The sequence below is a fragment of the Crinia signifera genome, unplaced genomic scaffold (assembly GCF_055691185.1).
Source record: "Crinia signifera unplaced genomic scaffold, ASM5569118v1 HAP2_SCAFFOLD_146, whole genome shotgun sequence".
Classification (NCBI taxonomy): domain Eukaryota; kingdom Metazoa; phylum Chordata; class Amphibia; order Anura; family Myobatrachidae; genus Crinia; species Crinia signifera.
Window position 1 is genome coordinate 231,279 of NW_028142039.1, and position 21,345 is coordinate 252,623.

Consider the following 21,345-nt stretch of genomic DNA (forward strand, 5'->3'; position numbering starts at 1 on the left):
CTGTGGTAGCAAATATGTGTCGACATAGTGAGATAAATTAGAGGTTAAAGACCCAGCACCCGAAATAATAGGATGACCCGGGGGTGCTGTGAGGGACTTGTGGATTTTGGGGAGGTGATAGTATACTGGGGTAATGGGATGTTCAGCTAAGAGAAAGCGGAGTTCATCCTGTGAAATAATAGTAGCCTCAAATGCTTTATCCAATAAGAATTTCAAAGATTTAATGAAGTTGGGGGTGGGGCTTAAGGATAGTTTTTTATGTACTTCCTCATCCTCCAGCTGTCTTAAAGCTTCTCTGTTTTGGATAATTACCCCCCCCCCCCCCCCTTATCGGCCTGCTTTATTACAATAGAGGTGTCTTTTATTAATTTATTAAGTGTGTTCTTTTCGTATCTTGTGAGGTTATCTTTCAATTCTGTTTTGTTTTGTGAAGAGTCCTTGAGGGTCAATTTATAGAGGCTCTCTATATAGGTCCCTTTAGATTTTATAGGGAAAAACTGCCACTGCCAGTCTCCACCGTGGAACTGCCGGGGAAACCCCACCGCCACTGCGGTTTGCGCTGGGGTTTCCACAGCGAGAGTCTCAGGTGCAGCTCAGCCAGACCGCACCCAGCAGCGCTTGGTGGCAGGGGTGAGTTACCTGCTGGACACCTGACTAGCTGGTGCCCCGGCAGTATTATAGTGCGGCAGTGCGGGAAGGCGTCATAATGGTGGGGACGGAGCTTCCTATCCCAGCAGCCCTGCTCAGAGAGGCCGGCGGCCATCTTCCCGCACGAGGCTGTATACTGCTGCACCCACATGTAGCTGCCACTGCCGCTGCAGGAGATCAGGGGGCGTGAGTAGTGGGGTAGATTTGTACTGCACAGCGGTGCATCCTCTACCCAGCACTGTTTGCTATTGCCTTTCAGGCTGGTGGTAAAAGCCTAGGCTGCTTCTCCCCTCGATCAGCCACCAGGGCCAGCATGGGCTCAGGCAGAGGCATCCTAGGTGGCTAGCCTATCTCCCCTCTAAATCTTCACCTCATTTAACTAAAAAGAGGCTTTTGACAGCTGTTTTACAGACTGATTCCTCTGATGCTGCCGGGAGAAGAGGCGGGGGAAGTCGCTGGTGGGAGGAGCAAGCTTCTCCGACTAGCGACCATTAGGGGGCTAAAAACAGGAGCACGCACCCAGCGATTTATCACTGGTGCACCATCCAATAGCTGGCAATATGGTCGCTCGGCCGCCCCTAGGCACACGCCTCCACATCAGGTTTACTGGGGGCATCCTAAACACACATGTATCCCGCCTCTATGATGTGCAGCATGGAGGAGATCGTGACACTCCGCTAGGGGGAACAACTATGTGCAGAGACACACCTGGGGTCATGGATAAGGCACCTAGGGTGGGGCACACATGGGGGTCGTGGGTTAGGCACATTGGGGTAGCACAAAAGGAGACAGATGCGTAAATGGAAGCGGGTTCTGTGGAAAAAGGCACATGGCGGGGCACAGGCAAATATGGGAATAGATGCACATATATGGCAAACCTTACATGCCACTGCCGTACATGGGCATTTATTCCCACAAGTAGCACAAGTGGGGGGTCAGGGACATATATGGGGGGCACATGTTGGAGGTCATAGACATATATGGGGGAGAAATACACAGAAAATGTATAAACAGTGCACTAGATGGCTGTCAGCTGCCAACACCATAATGAGGAGGTCTGACTAACATCTCTGGGTGAGGCCCATAGTATACACAGATATCACCCATCGGGCAGGCGGGTGTACATCTCTGGATGAGGCCCATAGTATACACAGATATCACCCATCGGGCTGGCGGGTGCTCATCTCTGGATGAGGCCCATAGTATACACAGATATCACCCATCGGGCTGGCCGGTGTACATCTCTGGGTGAGGCCCATAGTATACACAGATATCACCCATCGGGCTGGCGGGTGCTCATCTCTGGATGAGGCCCATAGTATACACAGATATCACCCATCGGGCTGGTGGGTGTACATCTCTGGATGAGGCCCATAGTATACACAGATATCACCCATCGGGCTGGCCGGTGTACATCTCTGGGTGAGGCCCATAGTATACACAGATATCACCCATCGTGCTGGTGGGTGTACATCTCTGGGTGAGGCCCATAATATACACAGATATCACCCATCGGGCTGGCAGGTGTACATCTCTGGATGAGGCCCATAGTATACACAGATATCACCCATCGGGCTGGCAGGTGTACATCTCTGGATGAGGCCCATAGTATACACAGATATCACCCATCAGGCTGGCAGGTGTACATCTCTGGATGAGGCCCATAGTATACACAGATATCACCCATCGGGCTGGCGGGTGTACATCTCTGGATGAGGCCCGTAGTATACACAGATATCACCCATCGGGCTGGCGGGTGTACATCTCTGGATGAGGCCCATAGTATACACAGATATCACCCATCGGGCTGGCGGGTGTACATCTCTGGATGAGGCCCATAGTATACACAGATATCACCCATCGTGCTGGCAGGTGTATATCTCTGGATGAGGCCCATAGTATACACAGATATCACCCATCGGGCTGGCGGGTGTACATCTCTGGATGAGGCCCATAGTATACACAGATATCATCCATCGGGCTGGTGGGTGTACATCTCTGGATGAGGCCCATAGTATACACAGATATCACCCATCGGGCTGGCGGGTGTACATCTCTGGATGAGGCCCATAGTATACACAGATATCACCCATCGGGCTGGCGGGTGTACATCTCTGGATGAGGCCCATAGTATACACAGATATCACCCATCGTGCTGGTGGGTGTACATCTCTGGATGAGGCCCATAGTATACACAGATATCACCCATCGGGCTGGCGGGTGTATATCTCTGGGTGAGGCCCATAGTATACATAGATATCACCCATCGGGCTGGGGAGTGTACATCTCTGGGTGAGGCCTATAGTATACACAGATATCACTCATCGGGTGAGCGGGTGTACATCTCTGGATGGGGCCCATAGTATACACAGATATCACCCATCGGGCTGGCGGGTGTACATCTCTGGATGAGGCCCATAGTATACACTGATATCACCCATCGGGCTGGCGGGTGTACATCTCTGGATGAGGCCCATAGTATACACAGATATCACCCATCGGGCTGGCGGGTGTACATCTCTGGATGGGGCCCATAGTATACACAGATATCACCCATCGGGCTGGCGGGTGTACATCTCTGGATGGGGCCCATAGTATACACTGATATCACCCATCGGGCGGGCGGGTGTACATCTCTAGGTGAGGCCTATAGTATACACAGATATCACCCATCGGGTGGGCGGGTGTACATCTCTGGGTGAGGCCCATAGTATACACAGATATTACCCATCGGGCTGGGGGTGTACATCTCTGGGTGAGGCCCATAGTATACACAGATATCACCCATCAGGTGGACGGGTGTACATCTCTGGATGAGGCCCATAGTATACACAGATATCACCCATCGGGCAGGCGGGTGTACATCTCTGGGTGAGGCCTATAGTATACACAGATATCACCCATCGGGTGAGCGGGTGTACATCTCTGGATGAGGCCCATAGTATATACAGATATCACCCATCGGGCTGGCGGGTGTACATCTCTGGATGAGGCCCATAGTATACACAGATATCACCCATCGGGCTGGCTGGTGTACATCTCTGGGTGAGGCCCATAGTATACACAGATATCACCCATCGGGCTGGGAGGTGTACATCTCTGGATGAGGCCCATAGTATACACAGATATCACCCATCGGGCTGGCAGGTGTACATCTCTGGATGAGGCCCATAGTATACACAGATATCACCCATCAGGCTGGCAGGTGTACATCTCTGCATGAGGCCCATAGTATACACAGATATCACCCATCGGGCTGGCGGGTGTACATCTCTGGATGAGGCCCATAGTATACACAGATATCACCCATCGGGCTGGCGGGTGTACATCTCTGGGTGAGGCCCATAGTATACACAGATATCACCCATCGGGCTGGGAGGTGTACATCTCTGGATGAGGCCCATAGTATACACAGATATCACCCATCGGGCTGGCAGGTGTACATCTCTGCATGAGGCCCATAGTATACACAGATATCACCCATCGGGCTGGCGGGTGTACATCTCTGGATGAGGCCCATAGTATACACAGATATCACCCATCGGGCTGGCGGGTGTACATCTCTGGATGAGGCCCATAGTATACAGAGATATCACCCATCGGGCGGGCAGGTGTACATCTCTGGATGAGGCCCATAGTATACACAGATATCACCCATCGGGCTGGCGGGTGTACATCTCTGGATGAGGCCCATAGTATGCACAGATAAGTATAAAGACATTTACATAACCTTTGGCCCCTTTGGGGCTGGTTCTATGTCTCAGACAATGTGGTTGTACAGCGGGCCTGGTCCCTTATCCTAATGTTAGAGTCCATAGGGTTACTGTGGGGTGGGGGGTCCTGCACACAGAATCTGTTACCAACCTGTGCACCCCTCTGAGTGAGATCTTAGTTCATACTCTGATGTTGGTGCGGTCACTGTATGACTTTGGGCCTACTTCAGCACAGATCCCTAATCAGAGAAATTGCAGTGGACTGTGAGGAGAAAGACGTTATCTTCCTTCCACTGAAGCTTCGTCCCTCATGATCCATCTTCTGTTCATTGACGCGTTCATCTGCACCATGCACTTGGATGTATACGCTGTCTGATGGCTGATGTCCTCCCCTCCCGGCCAGATTACACCACCCCATGAACTACAACTCCAATAAAGACAAGGAGACGGATATAGGGGGAAAGGAATCAAAGCTTTTATTGATAACTTGTTCGTTTTTTTTTGTTTTTTTTTAAGGTTGTCCTCTAGAGGACCTATATGGTGGCAGCCTCGTGACTCACGAAGAGTCGCCCTTCAGCACTCAGGAGAGGAAAAACCCCCTGTGGGGGAAACCTCCGGGGAACCATGGCTGGAAGGACCGCCCTTCCCTCTGGGCATTAAGAGGCTCTGTAGCTGTAGCCAGTGGGCTGGTGAGATGTCTGTGGTGCTATTTGTCTAGAAAAATAGGTGCAGTGGAATGGGCAGAGCTGTGGGTAATGTGGGAGGAGCTACAGCTTGTGGGTTGGGCTTGGAGACATATGCTGGTGGATGGGCTGGTAGACCTATACACTGGTGACTGGGGGGAGTGGGTCAAGGAGATCTGTACAGTAGGGGTGGGTCAAGGAGACCTGTACAGTATGCTTGTGACTGGGGTTGGGTCAGGATAACTTACACAGGGCTGCAGTAATTATGCCCCAGCCCTTACACAACCACCAGGGCCGGATTAAGCCCTCGGGGCAACCGCTGGAGTGATGCCTGGTGATCCCTGGGTCAGTGGGGTAGTGCAATGTGTGAATCAGTGTACTGGGGGGCCCTCAATGGTGCAGCACTATGTGTGTATCATTGTGCTGAGGTGCTCAGTAGTGCTGTGTGTGTGTGTGTGTGTGTGTGTGTGTGTGTATCATTGTACTGGGGGGCTCAGTGGTGCAGTGCTATGTGTGTATCAGTCTGCTGGGAGGTCAGTGGTGCAGTGCTGTGTGTATTGGTGTGCTGGGGTGGGCTCAGTGGTGCAGTGTTAAGTGTATATCAGTGTGTTGGGGTGGGCTCAGTGGTGCAGTGCTATGTGTGTATCAGTGTGCCGGGGAGCTAAATGGTGCAGCGCTGTGTGTGTATCAGTCAGATGGGGGGGTTGGCTCAGTGGTGCAGTGCTATGTATCAGTGGTGTGTGTGTGTGTCATTGTACTGGGGGTGGGCTCAGTGGTGCAGTGCTCTGTAATACTTTGCTGGGGGGTTCAGTGGTGCATTGCTATGTGTGTTTCAGTGTGCTCGGGGGTCAATGGTGCAGCACTATGTGTGTATCATTGTGTTGAGGTTCTCAGTGGTGCAGTGCTGTGTGTGTATCAGTGTGCTGGGGGGGCTCAGTGGTGCAGTGCTATGTGTGTATCAGTGTGCTGGGGGACTCAATGGTGCAGTGCTATGTGTGTATTAGTGTGCTGGGGGGCTCAATGGGGCAGTGCTATGTGTGTATCAGTGTGCTGGGGGCCTTAGTGGTGCAGTGCTATTTGTGTATCAGTGTGCTGGGGGGGCTCAGTGGTTCAGTGCTATTTGTGTGTCAATGTGCTGGGGGGGGGTGCTCAGTGGGGCAGTGCAATGTATGGATCAGTGTGCTCAGGTGCTCAGTGGTGCAGTGCTATGTGTGTATCATTGTGCTGGGGGGGCTCAGTGGTGCATTGCTATGTGTGTATCAGTGTGCTGGGAGGTTCAATGGTGCAGTGTTATGTGTGTATCATTGTGCTGGGGGGCTCAGTGGTGCAGTGCTATGTGTGTATCAGTGTGCTTGGGGGGGGCTCAGTGGTGCAGTGCTGTGTGTATCAGTGTGCTGGGGTGGGCTCAGTGGTGCAGTGTTTAGTGTATATCAGTGTGCTGGAGGGGCTCAGTGGTGCAGTGCTGTGTGTGTGTCAGTGTGCTGTGTAATAAACCAGTACACAGTGTGGTATACTACCTGGCTGTTGGTGTGAGCGCTGCTGAGCTCAGAATGGCATCTCGCTCTGATCTTCCTACTGGCCGGATGTCCCTGGCAGGGATCTCCAGGTGGTGCTGATGTACGAGATCCCGCTGAATGCTGCCTGGTCTTGGGCTGGTATTGGTGGTCTCTGGGCCTCTGCTGCTTCCATCCTTTCCAAGCTGAGCTTTTTGGAGACAGCGTGTGTAATGGTTGGCTACAGAGAGAGGATATATAGGGGTGTCAGTGATCACTGCATCTGGCACTGGAATTAGTGAGCTGGAGACATTATGGAGAGGTTAGATGTCAGGCTCTTACAGCGTGGTCTATATAACGTATAAATGTCACGCAGATGTCGGAACCTGTCACTCAGGCCGTACATTACAGCAGTGTTACTGCAGACGCTGAGTTACTGCGACGTAACAACATAGGAAGCTCTGGGGAAACGCGTCTGTGACTGACACCAGAAGGAATGCGGATGGGGGTGCAGCTGACTTTGGAATATTGGCTACGAGAGTATGTTAGTAATAGTCTCCTATGTCTTATGCTAGGTACACGCTGTCCATACTGTTATCTATGTCATCGGTGACGTGGGAGCCATGATATATCGCATACACACTGACGTCACCCGCTCCGTACCTGCAGGCGTGGACTAGACCGTCAGTACTGAGCTGCATGTACAGGCCACAGGGAGAGGTCAGTAACGATATGCGGGATGAAGCATCACTAACGGCATTGAGCGCACACACTGGATGATTTGCGCTATATAGCGATATTGTCCATGCTTACGGTATATCGCCCAGTGTGTACCCAGCATTACACTTGTGCAGCATTTAGTCCCACCCTGCCCAGGAGCCCATAGGCGTTCTGTGTGGTACTTACTGGCGCAGGTATGTAGGGGGGTACAAGCTTCAGTTCCTCCAAAGAGACCCAGTCCATGTCCTCAAAGAACACGTGGCGGCGGATGTTTCCATGGGCTCCGAGGCGTCTGGATGGATCCCGCTGGAGGAGCTTCTTCACCATGTTCCTGGCAGCAGCGCCTGGTGCGGCAAACAGTCTCCGATGGTAGTCAGGCGTTCCGGTGAGCATTTGTGTCAGGATAACTCCGAATGAGAACCAATCCACAGCGGCGCCGTACTCCTCGCAGGCCTCTATCTGCAGTACCAGAGCGATGCCAGTTACCAGCTTATTCACCAGCACTTTTACCATTATTTGTTACGTCATTGTCCCTATATATCAGTCCTCATAGGGGTAATGCTGTGATTCAGGGCACACATGTGTGACTGTATGTAACATGTAATAATGGGCCTGATTCAGGGCACACATGTGTGACCGTATGTAACATGTAATAATGGGCCTGATTCAGGGCACACATGTGTGACTGTATGTAACATGTAATAATGGGCCTGATTCAGGGCACTGATGTGTGACTGTATGTAACATGTAATAATGGGCCTGATTCAGGGCACTGATGTGTGACTGTATGTAACATGTAATAATGGGCCTGATTCAGGGCACATATGTGTGACTGTATGTAACATGTAATAATGGGCCTGATTCAGGACGCCGATGTGTGACTGTATGTAACATGTAATAATGGGCCTGATTCAGGGCACTGATGTGTGACTGTATGTAACATGTAATAATGGGGCTGATTCAGGGCACTGATGTGTGACTGTATGTAACATGTAATAATGGGCCTGATTCAGGGCACTGATGTGTGACTGTATGTAACATGTAATAATGGGCCTGATTCAGGGCACTGATGTGTAACTGTATGTAACATGTAATAATGGGCCTAATTCAGGGCACACATGTGTGACTGTATGTAACATGTAATAATGGGGCTGATTCAGGGCACTGATGTGTGACTGTATGTAACATGTAATAATGGGCCTGATTCAGGGCACACATGTGTGACTGTATGTAACATGTAATAATGGGGCTGATTCAGGGCACTGATGTGTGACTGTATGTAACATGTAATAATGGGCCTGATTCAGGGCACTGATGTGTGACTGTATGTAACGTGTAATAATGGGCCTGATTCAGGGCACACATGTGTGACTGTATGTAACGTGTAATAATGGGCCTGATTCAGGGCACTGATGTGTGACTGTATGTAACATGTAATAATGGGCCTAAATTCAGGGCACACATGTGTGACTGTATGTAACATGTAATAATGGGCCTGATTCAGGGCACTGATGTGTGATTGTATGTAACATGTAATAATGGGCCTGATTCAGGGCACTGATGTGTGACTGTATGTAACATGTAATTATGGGCCTGATTCAGGGCACACATGTGTGACTGTATTTATCATGTAATAATGGGCCTGATTCAGGGCACTGATGTGTGACTGTATGTAACATGTAATAATGGGCCTGATTCAGGGCAATGATGTGTGACTATGTAACGTGTAATAATGGGCCTGATTCAGGGCACTGATGTTTGACTGTATGTAACATGTAATAATGGGCCTGATTCAGGGCACTGATGTGTTACTGTATGTAACGTGTAATAATGGGCCTGATTCAGGGCACACATGTGTGACTGTGTGTAGCGTGTAATAATGGGCCTGATTCCGGGCACTGATATGTGACTGTATGTAACATGTAATAATGGGCCGGATTCAGGACACTGATGTGTGACTGTATGTAATATATAATAATGGGCCTGATTCAGAACACTGATGTGTGACTATATGTAACATGTAATAATGGGCCTGATTCAGGGCACTGATGTGTTACTTTATGTAACGTGTAATAATGGGCCTGATTCAGGGCAATGATATGTGACTGTATGTAACGTGTAATAATTGGCCTGATTAAGGGCACTGATGTGTGACTGTATGTAACATGTAATAATGGGCCTGATTCAGGGCACTGATGTGTGACTATGTAACATGTAACAATGGGCCTGATTCAGGGCACTGATGTGTGACTGTATCTAACATCTAATATTGGGCCTGATTCAGGGCACACATGTGTTACTGTATGTAACATGTAATAATGGGCCTGATTCAGGGCACTGACCTGTGACTGTATGTAACATGTAATAATGGGTCTGATTCAGGGCACTGATCTGTGACTGTATGTAACATGTAATAATGGGCCTGATTCAGTGCACTGATGTGTGACTGTATGTAACATGTAATAATGGGCCTGATTCAGGGCACTGATCTGTGACTGTATGTAACATGTAATAATGGGCCTGATTCAGGGCACTGGTGTGTGACTGTATGTAACGTGTAATAATGGGCCTGATTCAGGGCACTGATGTGTGACTATGTAACATGTAATAATGGGCCTGATTCAGGGCACACATGTGTTACTGTATGTAACATGGAATAATGGGCCTTATTCAGGGCACAGATGTGTGACTATGTAATATGTAATAATGGGCCTGATTCAGGGCAATGATGTGTGACTGTATGTAACAAGTAATAATAGGCCTGATTCAGGGCACTGACGTGTTACTGTATGTAACATTTAATAATGGGCCTGATTCAGGGCACACATGTGTGACTGTATGTAACATGTAATAATGGGCCTGATTCAGGGCACTGATGTGTGACTGTATGTAACGTGTAATAATGGTCCTGATTAAGGGCACTGACGTGTGACTGTATGTAACGTGTAATAATGGGGCTGTTTCAGGGCACTGATGTGTGACTGTATGTAACGTGTAATAATGGGCCTGATTCAGGGCACTGATGTGTGACTGTATGTAACGTGTAATAATGGGCCTGATTCAGGGCACTGATGTGTGACTGTATGTAATATATAATAATGGGCCTGATTCAGAACACTGATGTGTGACTATATGTAACATGTAATAATGGGCCTGATTCAGGGCACTGATGTGTGACTGTATGTAACATGTAATAATGGGCCTGATTCAGGGCACTGATGTGTGACTATGTAACATGTAACAATGGGCCTGATTCAGGGCACTGATGTGTGACTGTGTCTAACATCTAATATTGGGCCTGATTCAGGGCACACATGTGTTACTGTATGTAACATGTAATAATGGGCCTGATTCAGGGCACTGATCTGTGACTGTATGTAACATGTAATAATGGGCCTGAATCAGGGCACTGATCTGTGACTGTATGTAACATGTAATAATGGGCCTGATTCAGTGCACTGATGTGTGACTGTATGTAACATGTAATAATGGGCCTGATTCAGGGCACTGATCTGTGACTGTATGTAACATGTAATAATGGGCCTGATTCAGGGCACTGATCTGTGACTGTATGTAACATGTAATAATGGGCCTGATTCAGTGCACTGATGTGTGACTGTATGTAACATGTAATAATGGGCCTGATTCAGGGCACTGATCTGTGACTGTATGTAACATGTAATAATGGGCCTGATTCAGGGCACTGATGTGTGACTGTATGTAACGTGTAATAATGGGCCTGATTCAGGGCACTGATGTGTGACTATGTAACATGTAATAATGGGCCTGATTCAGGGCACACATGTGTTACTGTATGTAACGTGTAATAATGGTCCTGATTCAGGGCACTGACGTGTGACTGTATGTAACGTGTAATAATGGGGATGATTCAGGGCACTGATGTGTGACTGTATGTAACGTGTAATAATGGGCCTGATTCAGGGCACTGATGTGTGACTGTATGTAACGTGTAATAATGGGCCTGATTCAGGGCACTGATGTGTGACTGTATGTAACATGTAATAATGGGCCCGATTCAGGGCACACATGTGTTACTCTATGTAACATGTAATAATGGGCCTGATTCAGGATCAGCTGCAGTTCTGCAGTCTGTCCTATGTTGGGGGTCGCCCAGCCCAGGATAAGGCCGCCAAGAATGTAAGTTAGCGTCCTGCAATGTGATGGCAATCTAATAGCGATTACATGTGAGAACCATAAGGCTAGCCCCCCCGCCGTCACAGTGCCGCCATATTTGTCACACAGCTGACGTGATAATGGTCCGGGCCTGATAGCGGTATCGCTGCTAGCTGAATTACCCCTAATATGTATTAGAGACTGGTGTTATTATACCTCAGGACCATATCATGTGATTTCCCCGTGCCGCCCCCACACCGGCCACCTCCCTCCCCCCTCTGGGAACTCTCCTGGAGGGGGGAGATAGCATGTAGCCCAGTGTGATGTACAGGTGTCTTACAGTGTGTCCTGTGCAGCCATATTGCCCTTCCCCAGCCTTCCCTACAGTGTGTGTGCAGTCAGTAAGCAGCAGGGATATCCTGTGCCACTCACCTCAGGAGCAATGTAGTCGGGTGTACCAGCGTAGTCACTGGCTGTCCGGCCTCCATGCATGTTCACCAAGGCAATGCCGAAGTCGGCGATCTTCAGATGTCCAGTTCCAGCCACTAAGATGTTGTCCGGGTTCAGGTCTCTGTGATGACAATAAAACCTTTATGGTCACTTTGCTGTTGTGTACATAATGTATTACAGTAACATGAAATGACTTGTGTATAATCCTAGTATGTGGACTTTCCTTACAGGCTCCCGCTATACGATATACTAAGCATGGAGCCGGGGACTACAGATCTCACATACAGCCTGCTATCAGTGTGCCGTGACAGTGCCGTCAGTGCTGACAGCTCCTGGGAGGATCCTATGACACATGTGAGTACAGATTACTCTCTGCTCACCCACAGATGCCAGGATAAATCACATGTGCAGGAGATCCTTTATGTGCTGTGAGTCAGTGGTGGATTTCCCACTAGGCATGTCCTGATTGGTGCCACCTGCAGGGGGCGGTACAGCGGGTGACTCTGCATGAGAGCCCGGCTAGGTGACTGGATAGTGTAACACGTGTAGAGTAGGGAGCAGGCCTATTACACCTGCAGGGGGCGGCACAGCAGGTGACTCTGCATGAGAGCCCGGCTAGGTGACTGGATAGTGTAACACGTGTAGAGTAGGGAGCAGGCCTATTACACCTGCAGGGGGCGGTACAGCGGGTGACTCTGCATGAGAGCCGGCTAGGTGACTGGATAGTGTAACACGTGTAGAGTAGGGAGCAGGCCTATTACACCTGCAGGGCGCGGTACAGCGGGTGACTCTGCATGAGAGCCCGGCTAGTTGACTGGATAGTGTAACACGTGTAGAGTAGGGAGCAGGCCTATTACACCTGCAGGGGGCGGCACAGCGGGTGACTCTGCATGAGAGCCGGCTAGGTGACTTGATAGTGTAACACGTGTAGAGTAGGGAGCAGGCCTATTACACCTGCAGGGGGCGGTACAGCGGGTGACTCTGCATGAGAGCCCGGCTAGGTGACTGGATAGTGTAACACGTGTAGAGTAGGGAGCAGGCCTATTACACCTGCAGGGGGCGGCACAGCGGGTGACTCTGCATGAGAGCCCGGCTAGGTGACTGGATAGTGTAACACGTGTAGAGTAGGGAGCAGGCCTATTACACCTGCAGGGGGCGGTACAGCGGGTGACTCTGCATGAGAGCCCGGCTAGGTGACTGGATAGTGTAACACGTGTAGAGTAGGGAGCAGGCCTATTACACCTGCAGGGGGCGGTACAGCGGGTGACTCTGCATGAGAGCCGGCTAGGTGACTGGATAGTGTAACACGTGTAGAGTAGGGAGCAGGCCTATTGCACCTGCAGGGGGCGGTACAGAGGGTGACTCTGCATGAGAGCCCGGCTAGGTGACTGGATAGTGTAACACGTGTAGAGTAGGGAGCAGGCCTATTACACCTGCAGGGGGCGGTACAGCGGGTGACTCTGCATGAGAGCCCGGCTAGGTGACTGGATAGTGTAACACGTGTAGAGTACGGAGCAGGCCTATTACACCTGCAGGGGGCGGTACAGCGGGTGACTCTGCATGAGAGCCCGGCTAGGTGACTGGATAGTGTAACACGTGTAGAGTAGGGAGCAGGCCTATTACACCTGCAGGGGGCGGTACAGCGGGTGACTCTGCATGAGAGCCGGCTAGGTGACTGGATAGTGTAACACGTGTAGAGTAGGGAGCAGGCCTATTACACCTGCAGGGGGCGGTACAGCGGGTGACTCTGCATGAGAGCCCGGCTAGGTGACTGGATAGTGTAACACGTGTACAGTAGGGAGCAGGCCTATTACACCTGCAGGGGGCGGTACAGCGGGTGACTCTGCATGAGAGCCCGGCTAGGTGACTGGATAGTGTAACACGTGTAGAGTAGGGAGCAGGCCTATTACACCTGCAGGGGGCGGTACAGAGGGTGACTCTGCATGAGAGCCGGCTAGGTGACTGGATAGTGTAACACGTGTAGAGTAGGGAGCAGGCCTATTACACCTGCAGGGGGCGGCACAGCGGGTGACTCTGTATGAGAGCCCGGCTAGGTGACTGGATAGTGTAACACGTGTAGAGTAGGGAGCAGGCCTATTACACCTGCAGGGGGCGGTACAGCGGGTGACTCTGCATGAGAGCCGGCTAGGTGACTGGATAGTGTAACACGTGTAGAGTAGGGAGCAGGCCTATTACACCTGCAGGGCGCGGTACAGCGGGTGACTCTGCATGAGAGCCCGGCTAGTTGACTGGATAGTGTAACACGTGTAGAGTAGGGAGCAGGCCTATTACACCTGCAGGGGGCGGCACAGCGGGTGACTCTGCATGAGAGCCGGCTAGGTGACTTGATAGTGTAACACGTGTAGAGTAGGGAGCAGGCCTATTACACCTGCAGGGGGCGGTACAGCGGGTGACTCTGCATGAGAGCCCGGCTAGGTGACTGGATAGTGTAACACGTGTAGAGTAGGGAGCAGGCCTATTACACCTGCAGGGGGCGGCACAGCGGGTGACTCTGCATGAGAGCCCGGCTAGGTGACTGGATAGTGTAACACGTGTAGAGTAGGGAGCAGGCCTATTACACCTGCAGGGGGCGGTACAGCGGGTGACTCTGCATGAGAGCCCGGCTAGGTGACTGGATAGTGTAACACGTGTAGAGTAGGGAGCAGGCCTATTACACCTGCAGGGGGCGGTACAGCGGGTGACTCTGCATGAGAGCCGGCTAGGTGACTGGATAGTGTAACACGTGTAGAGTAGGGAGCAGGCCTATTGCACCTGCAGGGGGCGGTACAGAGGGTGACTCTGCATGAGAGCCCGGCTAGGTGACTGGATAGTGTAACACGTGTAGAGTAGGGAGCAGGCCTATTACACCTGCAGGGGGCGGTACAGCGGGTGACTCTGCATGAGAGCCCGGCTAGGTGACTGGATAGTGTAACACGTGTAGAGTACGGAGCAGGCCTATTACACCTGCAGGGGGCGGTACAGCGGGTGACTCTGCATAAGAGCCCGGCTAGGTGACTGGATAGTGTAACACGTGTAGAGTAGGGAGCAGGCCTATTACACCTGCAGGGGGCGGTACAGCGGGTGACTCTGCATGAGAGCCGGCTAGGTGACTGGATAGTGTAACACGTGTAGAGTAGGGAGCAGGCCTATTACACCTGCAGGGGGCGGTACAGCGGGTGACTCTGCATGAGAGCCCGGCTAGGTGACTGGATAGTGTAACACGTGTACAGTAGGGAGCAGGCCTATTACACCTGCAGGGGGCGGTACAGCGGGTGACTCTGCATGAGAGCCCGGCTAGGTGACTGGATAGTGTAACACGTGTAGAGTAGGGAGCAGGCCTATTACACCTGCAGGGGGCGGTACAGAGGGTGACTCTGCATGAGAGCCGGCTAGGTGACTGGATAGTGTAACACGTGTAGAGTAGGGAGCAGGCCTATTACACCTGCAGGGGGCGGCACAGCGGGTGACTCTGTATGAGAGCCCGGCTAGGTGACTGGATAGTGTAACACGTGTAGAGTAGGGAGCAGGCCTATTACACCTGCAGGGGGCGGTACAGCGGGTGACTCTGCATGAGAGCCCGGCTAGATGACTGGATAGTGTAACACGTGTAGGGTAGGGAGCAGGCCTATTACACCTGCAGGGGGCGGTACAGCGGGTGACTCTGCATGAGAGCCGGCTAGGTGACTGGATAGTGTAACACGTGTAGAGTAGGGAGCAGGCCTATTACACCTGCAGGGGGCGGTACAGAGGGTGACTTTGCATGAGAGCCGACTAGGTGACTGGATAGTGTAACACGTGTAGAGTAGGGAGCAGGCCTATTACACCTGCAGGGGGCGGTACAGCGGGTGACTCTGCATGAGAGCCGGCTAGGTGACTGGGTAGTGTAACACGTGTAGAGTAGGGAGCAGGCCTATTACACCTGCAGGGGGCGGTACAGCGGGTGACTCTGCATGAGAGCCCGGCTAGGTGACTGGATAGTGTAACACGTGTAGAGTAGGGAGCAGGCCTATTACACCTGCAGGGGGCGGCACAGCGGGTGACTCTGCATGAGAGCCGGCTAGGTGACTGGATAGTGTAACACGTGTAGAGTAGGGAGCAGGCCTATTACACCTGCAGGGGGCGGTACAGCGGGTGACTGCATGAGAGCCGGCTAGGTGACTGGATAGTGTAACACGTGTAGAGTAGGGAGCAGGCCTATTACACCTGCAGGGGGCGGTACAGCGGGTGACTCTGCATGAGAGCCGGCTAGGTGACTGGATAGTGTAACACGTGTAGAGTAGTGAGCAGGCCTATTACACCTGCAGGGGGCGGTACAGCGGGTGACTCTGCATGAGAGCCGGCTAGGTGACTGGATAGTGTAACACGTGTAGAGTAGGGAGCAGGCCTATTGCACCTGCAGGGGGCGGTACAGAGGGTGACTCTGCATGAGAGCCCGGCTCTCTCCTCCTCCACAGCTCCCTACCTCTCTTCACTGATCTCTATCCACACTCCCTCCCGTCCTCTTCGCTCCATCGCTGACCGCCGACTGACCTCTCACCTAATCACCTCCTCCCACTCCCGTGTCCAAGATTTCTCTCGCGCTGCCCCCCTGCACTGGAACAACCTCCCGCCACCCATCAGGCTATCTGATTCCCTTACCTCCTTCAAGCGCTCCCTCAAAACCCACTTTTTTCGACTAGCCTATCCCTCCTCCTAACCTCTTTTGATCCTCCTATCCTGCCTCCGTTCCCCTCCGTTCCTACTTATCCTATTGTATTTCGTTCGTCCACCCACCTATTTTTAGTATGTTAACTCTTATGAGCAGGGCCCTCCTTCCTCACGTACTCACCCTACCTCATTACCTCACCTGTGCTCCTGTCCTGTTCTTCCCTTCCTCTACTTCATCTTCGGTCTCCTTGACTATTTTGACACCTACTTCTGAACTGATGCTGATTTTAGTTCTACCAGCTATACCCCTATTTATACTGTATCTTTCTACACACCCTGTACGTTACCTTGTAATTTGTTTTTTTGTTTTTGTTTGCTATGTACGGCGCTGCGGACACTTTGTGGCGCCTTATAAATAAACGTACTACTACTACTACTAGGTGACTGGATAGTGTAACACGTGTAGAGTAGGGAGCAGGCCTATTACACCTGCAGGGGGCGGTACAGCGGGTGACTCTGCATGAGAGCCCGGCTAGGTGACTGGATAGTGTAACACGTGTAGAGTACGGAGCAGGCCTATTACACCTGCAGGGGGCGGTACAGCGGGTGACTCTGCATGAGAGCCCGGCTAGGTGACTGGATAGTGTAACACGTGTAGAGTAGGGAGCAGGCCTATTACACCTGCAGGGGGCGGTACAGCGGGTGACTCTGCATGAGAGCCGGCTAGGTGACTGGATAGTGTAACACGTGTAGAGTAGGGAGCAGGCCTATTACACCTGCAGGGGGCGGTACAGCGGGTGACTCTGCATGAGAGCCCGGCTAGGTGACTGGATAGTGTAACACGTGTACAGTAGGGAGCAGACCTATTACACCTGCAGGGGGCGGTACAGCGGGTGACTCTGCATGAGAGCCCGGCTAGGTGACTGGATAGTGTAACACGTGTAGAGTAGGGAGCAGGCCTATTACACCTGCAGGGGGCGGTACAGAGGGTGACTCTGCATGAGAGCCGGCTAGGTGACTGGATAGTGTAACACGTGTAGAGTAGGGAGCAGGCCTATTACACCTGCAGGGGGCGGCACAGCGGGTGACTCTGTATGAGAGCCCGGCTAGGTGACTGGATAGTGTAACACGTGTAGAGTAGGGAGCAGGCCTATTACACCTGCAGGGGGCGGTACAGCGGGTGACTCTGCATGAGAGCCCGGCTAGATGACTGGATAGTGTAACACGTGTAGGGTAGGGAGCAGGCCTATTACACCTGCAGGGGGCGGTACAGCGGGTGACTCTGCATGAGAGCCGGCTAGGTGACTGGATAGTGTAACACGTGTAGAGTAGGGAGCAGGCCTATTACACCTGCAGGGGGCGGTACAGAGGGTGACTTTGCATGAGAGCCGACTAGGTGACTGGATAGTGTAACACGTGTAGAGTAGGGAGCAGGCCTATTACACCTGCAGGGGGCGGTACAGCGGGTGACTCTGCATGAGAGCCGGCTAGGTGACTGGATAGTGTAACACGTGTAGAGTAGGGAGCAGGCCTATTACACCTGCAGGGGGCGGTACAGAGGGTGACTTTGCATGAGAGCCGGCTAGGTGACTGGATAGTGTAATACGTGTAGAGTAGGGAGCAGGCCTATTACACCTGCAGGGGGCGGCACAGCGGGTGACTCTGCATGAGAGCCGGCTAGGTGACTGGATAGTGTAACACGTGTAGAGTAGGGAGCAGGCCTATTACACCTGCAGGGGGCGGTACAGCGGGTGACTGCATGAGAGCCGGCTAGGTGACTGGATAGTGTAACACGTGTAGAGTAGGGAGCAGGCCTATTACACCTGCAGGAGGCGGTACAGCGGGTGACTCTGCATGAGAGCCGGCTAGGTGACTGGATAGTGAAACACGTGTAGAGTAGTGAGCAGGCCTATTACACCTGCAGGGGGCGGTACAGAGGGTGACTCTGCATCAGAGCCCGGCTAGGTGACTGGATAGTGTAACACGTGTAGAGTAGGGAGCAGGCCTATTACACCTGCAGAGGGCGGTACAGCGGGTGACTCTGCATGAGAGCCCGGCTAGGTGACTGGATAGTGAAACACGTGTAGAGTAGTGAGCAGGCCTATTACACCTGCAGGGGGCGGTACAGAGGGTGACTCTGCATCAGAGCCCGGCTAGGTGACTGGATAGTGTAACACGTGTAGAGTAGGGAGCAGGCCTATTACTCCTGCAGCAGGCGGTACAGCGGGTGACTCTGCATGAGAGCCCGGCGAGGTGACTGGATAGTGTAACACGTGTAGAGTAGGGAGCAGGCCTATTACACCTGCAGGGGGCGGTACAGCGGGTGACTCTGCATGAGAGCCCGGCTAGGTGACTGGATAGTGTAACACGTGTAGAGTAGGGAGCAGGCCTATTACACCTGCAGGGGGCAGCACAGCGGGTGACTCTGCATGAGAGCCCGGCTAGGTGACTGGATAGTGTAACACGTGTAGAGTAGGGAGCAGGCCTATTACACCTGCAGGGGGCGGTACAGCGGGTGACTCTGCATGAGAGCCCGGCTAGGTGACTGGATAGTGTAACACGTGTAGAGTAGGGAGCAGGCCTATTACACCTGCAGGGGGCGGTACAGCGGGTGACTCTGCATGAGAGCCGGCTAGGTGACTGGATAGTGTAACACGTGTAGAGTAGGGAGCAGGCCTATTACACCTGCAGGGGGCGGTACAGCGGGTGACTCTGCATGAGAGCCGGCTAGGTGACTGGATAGTGTAACACGTGTAGAGTAGGGAGCAGGCCTATTACACCTGCAGGGGGCGGTACAGCGGGTGACTCTGCATGAGAGCCCGGCTAGGTGACTGGATAGTGTAACACGTGTAGAGTAGGGAGCAGGCCTATTACTCCTGCAGCAGGCGGTACAGCGGGTGACTCTGCATGAGAGCCCGGCGAGGTGACTGGATAGTGTAACACGTGTAGAGTAGGGAGCAGGCCTATTACACCTGCAGGGGGCGGTACAGCGGGTGACTCTGCATGAGAGCCCGGCTAGGTGACTGGATAGTGTAACACGTGTAGAGTAGGGAGCAGGCCTATTACACCTGCAGGGGGCAGCACAGCGGGTGACTCTGCATGAGAGCCCGGCTAGGTGACTGGATAGTGTAACACGTGTAGAGTAGGGAGCAGGCCTATTACACCTGCAGGGGGCGGTACAGCGGGTGACTCTGCATGAGAGCCCGGCTAGGTGACTGGATAGTGTAACACGTGTAGAGTAGGGAGCAGGCCTATTACACCTGCAGGGGGCGGTACAGCGGGTGACTCTGCATGAGAGCCGGCTAGGTGACTGGATAGTGTAACACGTGTAGAGTAGGGAGCAGGCCTATTACACCTGCAGGGGGCGGTACAGCGGGTGACTCTGCATGAGAGCCGGCTAGGTGACTGGATAGTGTAACACGTGTAGAGTAGGGAGCAGGCCTATTACACCTGCAGGAGGCGGTACAGCGGGTGACTCTGCATGAGAGCCCGGCTAGGTGACTGGATAGTGTAACACGTGTAGGGTAGGGAGCAGGCCTATTACACCTGCAGGGGGCGGTACAGCGGGTGACTCTGCATGAGAGCCGGCTAGGTGACTGGATAGTGTAACACATGTAGAGTAGGGAGCAGGCCTATTACACCTGCAGGGGGCGGCACAGCGGGTGACTCTGCATGAGAGCCTGGCTAGGTGACTGGATAGTGTAACACGTGTAGAGTAGGGAGCAGGCCTATTACACCTGCAGGGGGCGGTACAGCGGGTGACTGCATGAGAGCCCGGCTAGGTGACTGGATAGTGTAACCCGTGTAGAGTAGGGAGCAGGCCTATTACACCTGCAGGGGGCGGTACAGCGGGTGACTCTGTATGAGAGCCCGGCTAGGTGACTGGATAGTGTAACACGTGTAGAGTAGGGAGCAGGCCTATTACACCTGCAGGGGGCGGTACAGCGGGTGACTCTGCATGAGAGCCGGCTAGGTGACTGGATAGTGTAACACGTGTAGAGTAGGGAGCAGGCCTATTACACCTGCAGGGGGCGGTACAGCGGGTGACTCTGCATGAGAGCCGGCTAGGTGACTGGATAGTGTAACACGTGTAGAGTAGGGAGCAGGCCTATTACACCTGCAGAGGGCGGTACAGAGGGTGACTCTGCATGAGAGCCCGGCTAGGTGACTGGATAGTGTAACACGTGTAGAGTAGGGAGCAGGCTATTACACCTGCAGGTCAGTGTCCATTCTGGTGTCCCTGTAGTACACTAGCGTTATATTGTAGCTGTATAATTACCGATGGATGATGAGTGGAGGACTTGTATCCCGCAGATGATCTCAGCAGCGTAGAACTTGTAAATGGGAAATAGGTTCTATTACAGCACAGCATGGCTGAGAGATTTCCAGCCAACACTCCCCACATTCCCTAACAACGTCCCTGTCTTCTATTCCCATCTGCCCCATGTAACGTGTCTGTTCCTGTAAGGCTGTAGTTACATCACCGAGGCTAATGACTGAGTATGCAGTCACATGATCATGGCCATTGGGGAATAGAAGCCGCAGTCACATGATCATGGCCATTGGGGAATAGAAGCCACAGTCACATGATCATGGCCATTGGGGAAGAGAAGCCGCAGTCACATGATCATGGCCATTGGGGAAGAGAAGCCGCAGTCACATGATCATGGCCATTGGGGAAGAGAAGCCACGGTCACATGATCATGGCCATTGGGGAAGAGAAGCCACAGTCACATGATCATGGCCATTGGGGAAGAGAAGCCACAGACACATGATCATGGCCATTGGGGAAGAGAAGCCGCACACATACATGTGACACAGATGTCCAGCAGTCCTGCGTAACGTCCCAATCACAGA

General features: G+C 52.4%; 1 protein-coding gene across 1 annotated transcript; it reads right to left on the reverse strand.

Moving 5' to 3' along the window:
* Positions 1 to 4,814: 4,814 nt before the first annotated feature.
* On the reverse strand, positions 4,815 to 12,300 carry LOC146053282 (protein kinase C delta type-like). Its single transcript, XM_083167979.1, has 4 exons — positions 12,245 to 12,300; positions 11,824 to 11,962; positions 7,444 to 7,716; positions 4,815 to 6,778 (listed from the first exon to the last, which is right to left on the reverse strand). Exons 1-4 carry the CDS (start codon positions 12,298 to 12,300, stop codon positions 6,617 to 6,619), a joined length of 630 nt encoding a protein of 209 aa, XP_083024105.1. The 3' UTR covers positions 4,815 to 6,616.
* Positions 12,301 to 21,345: the final 9,045 nt, after the last annotated feature.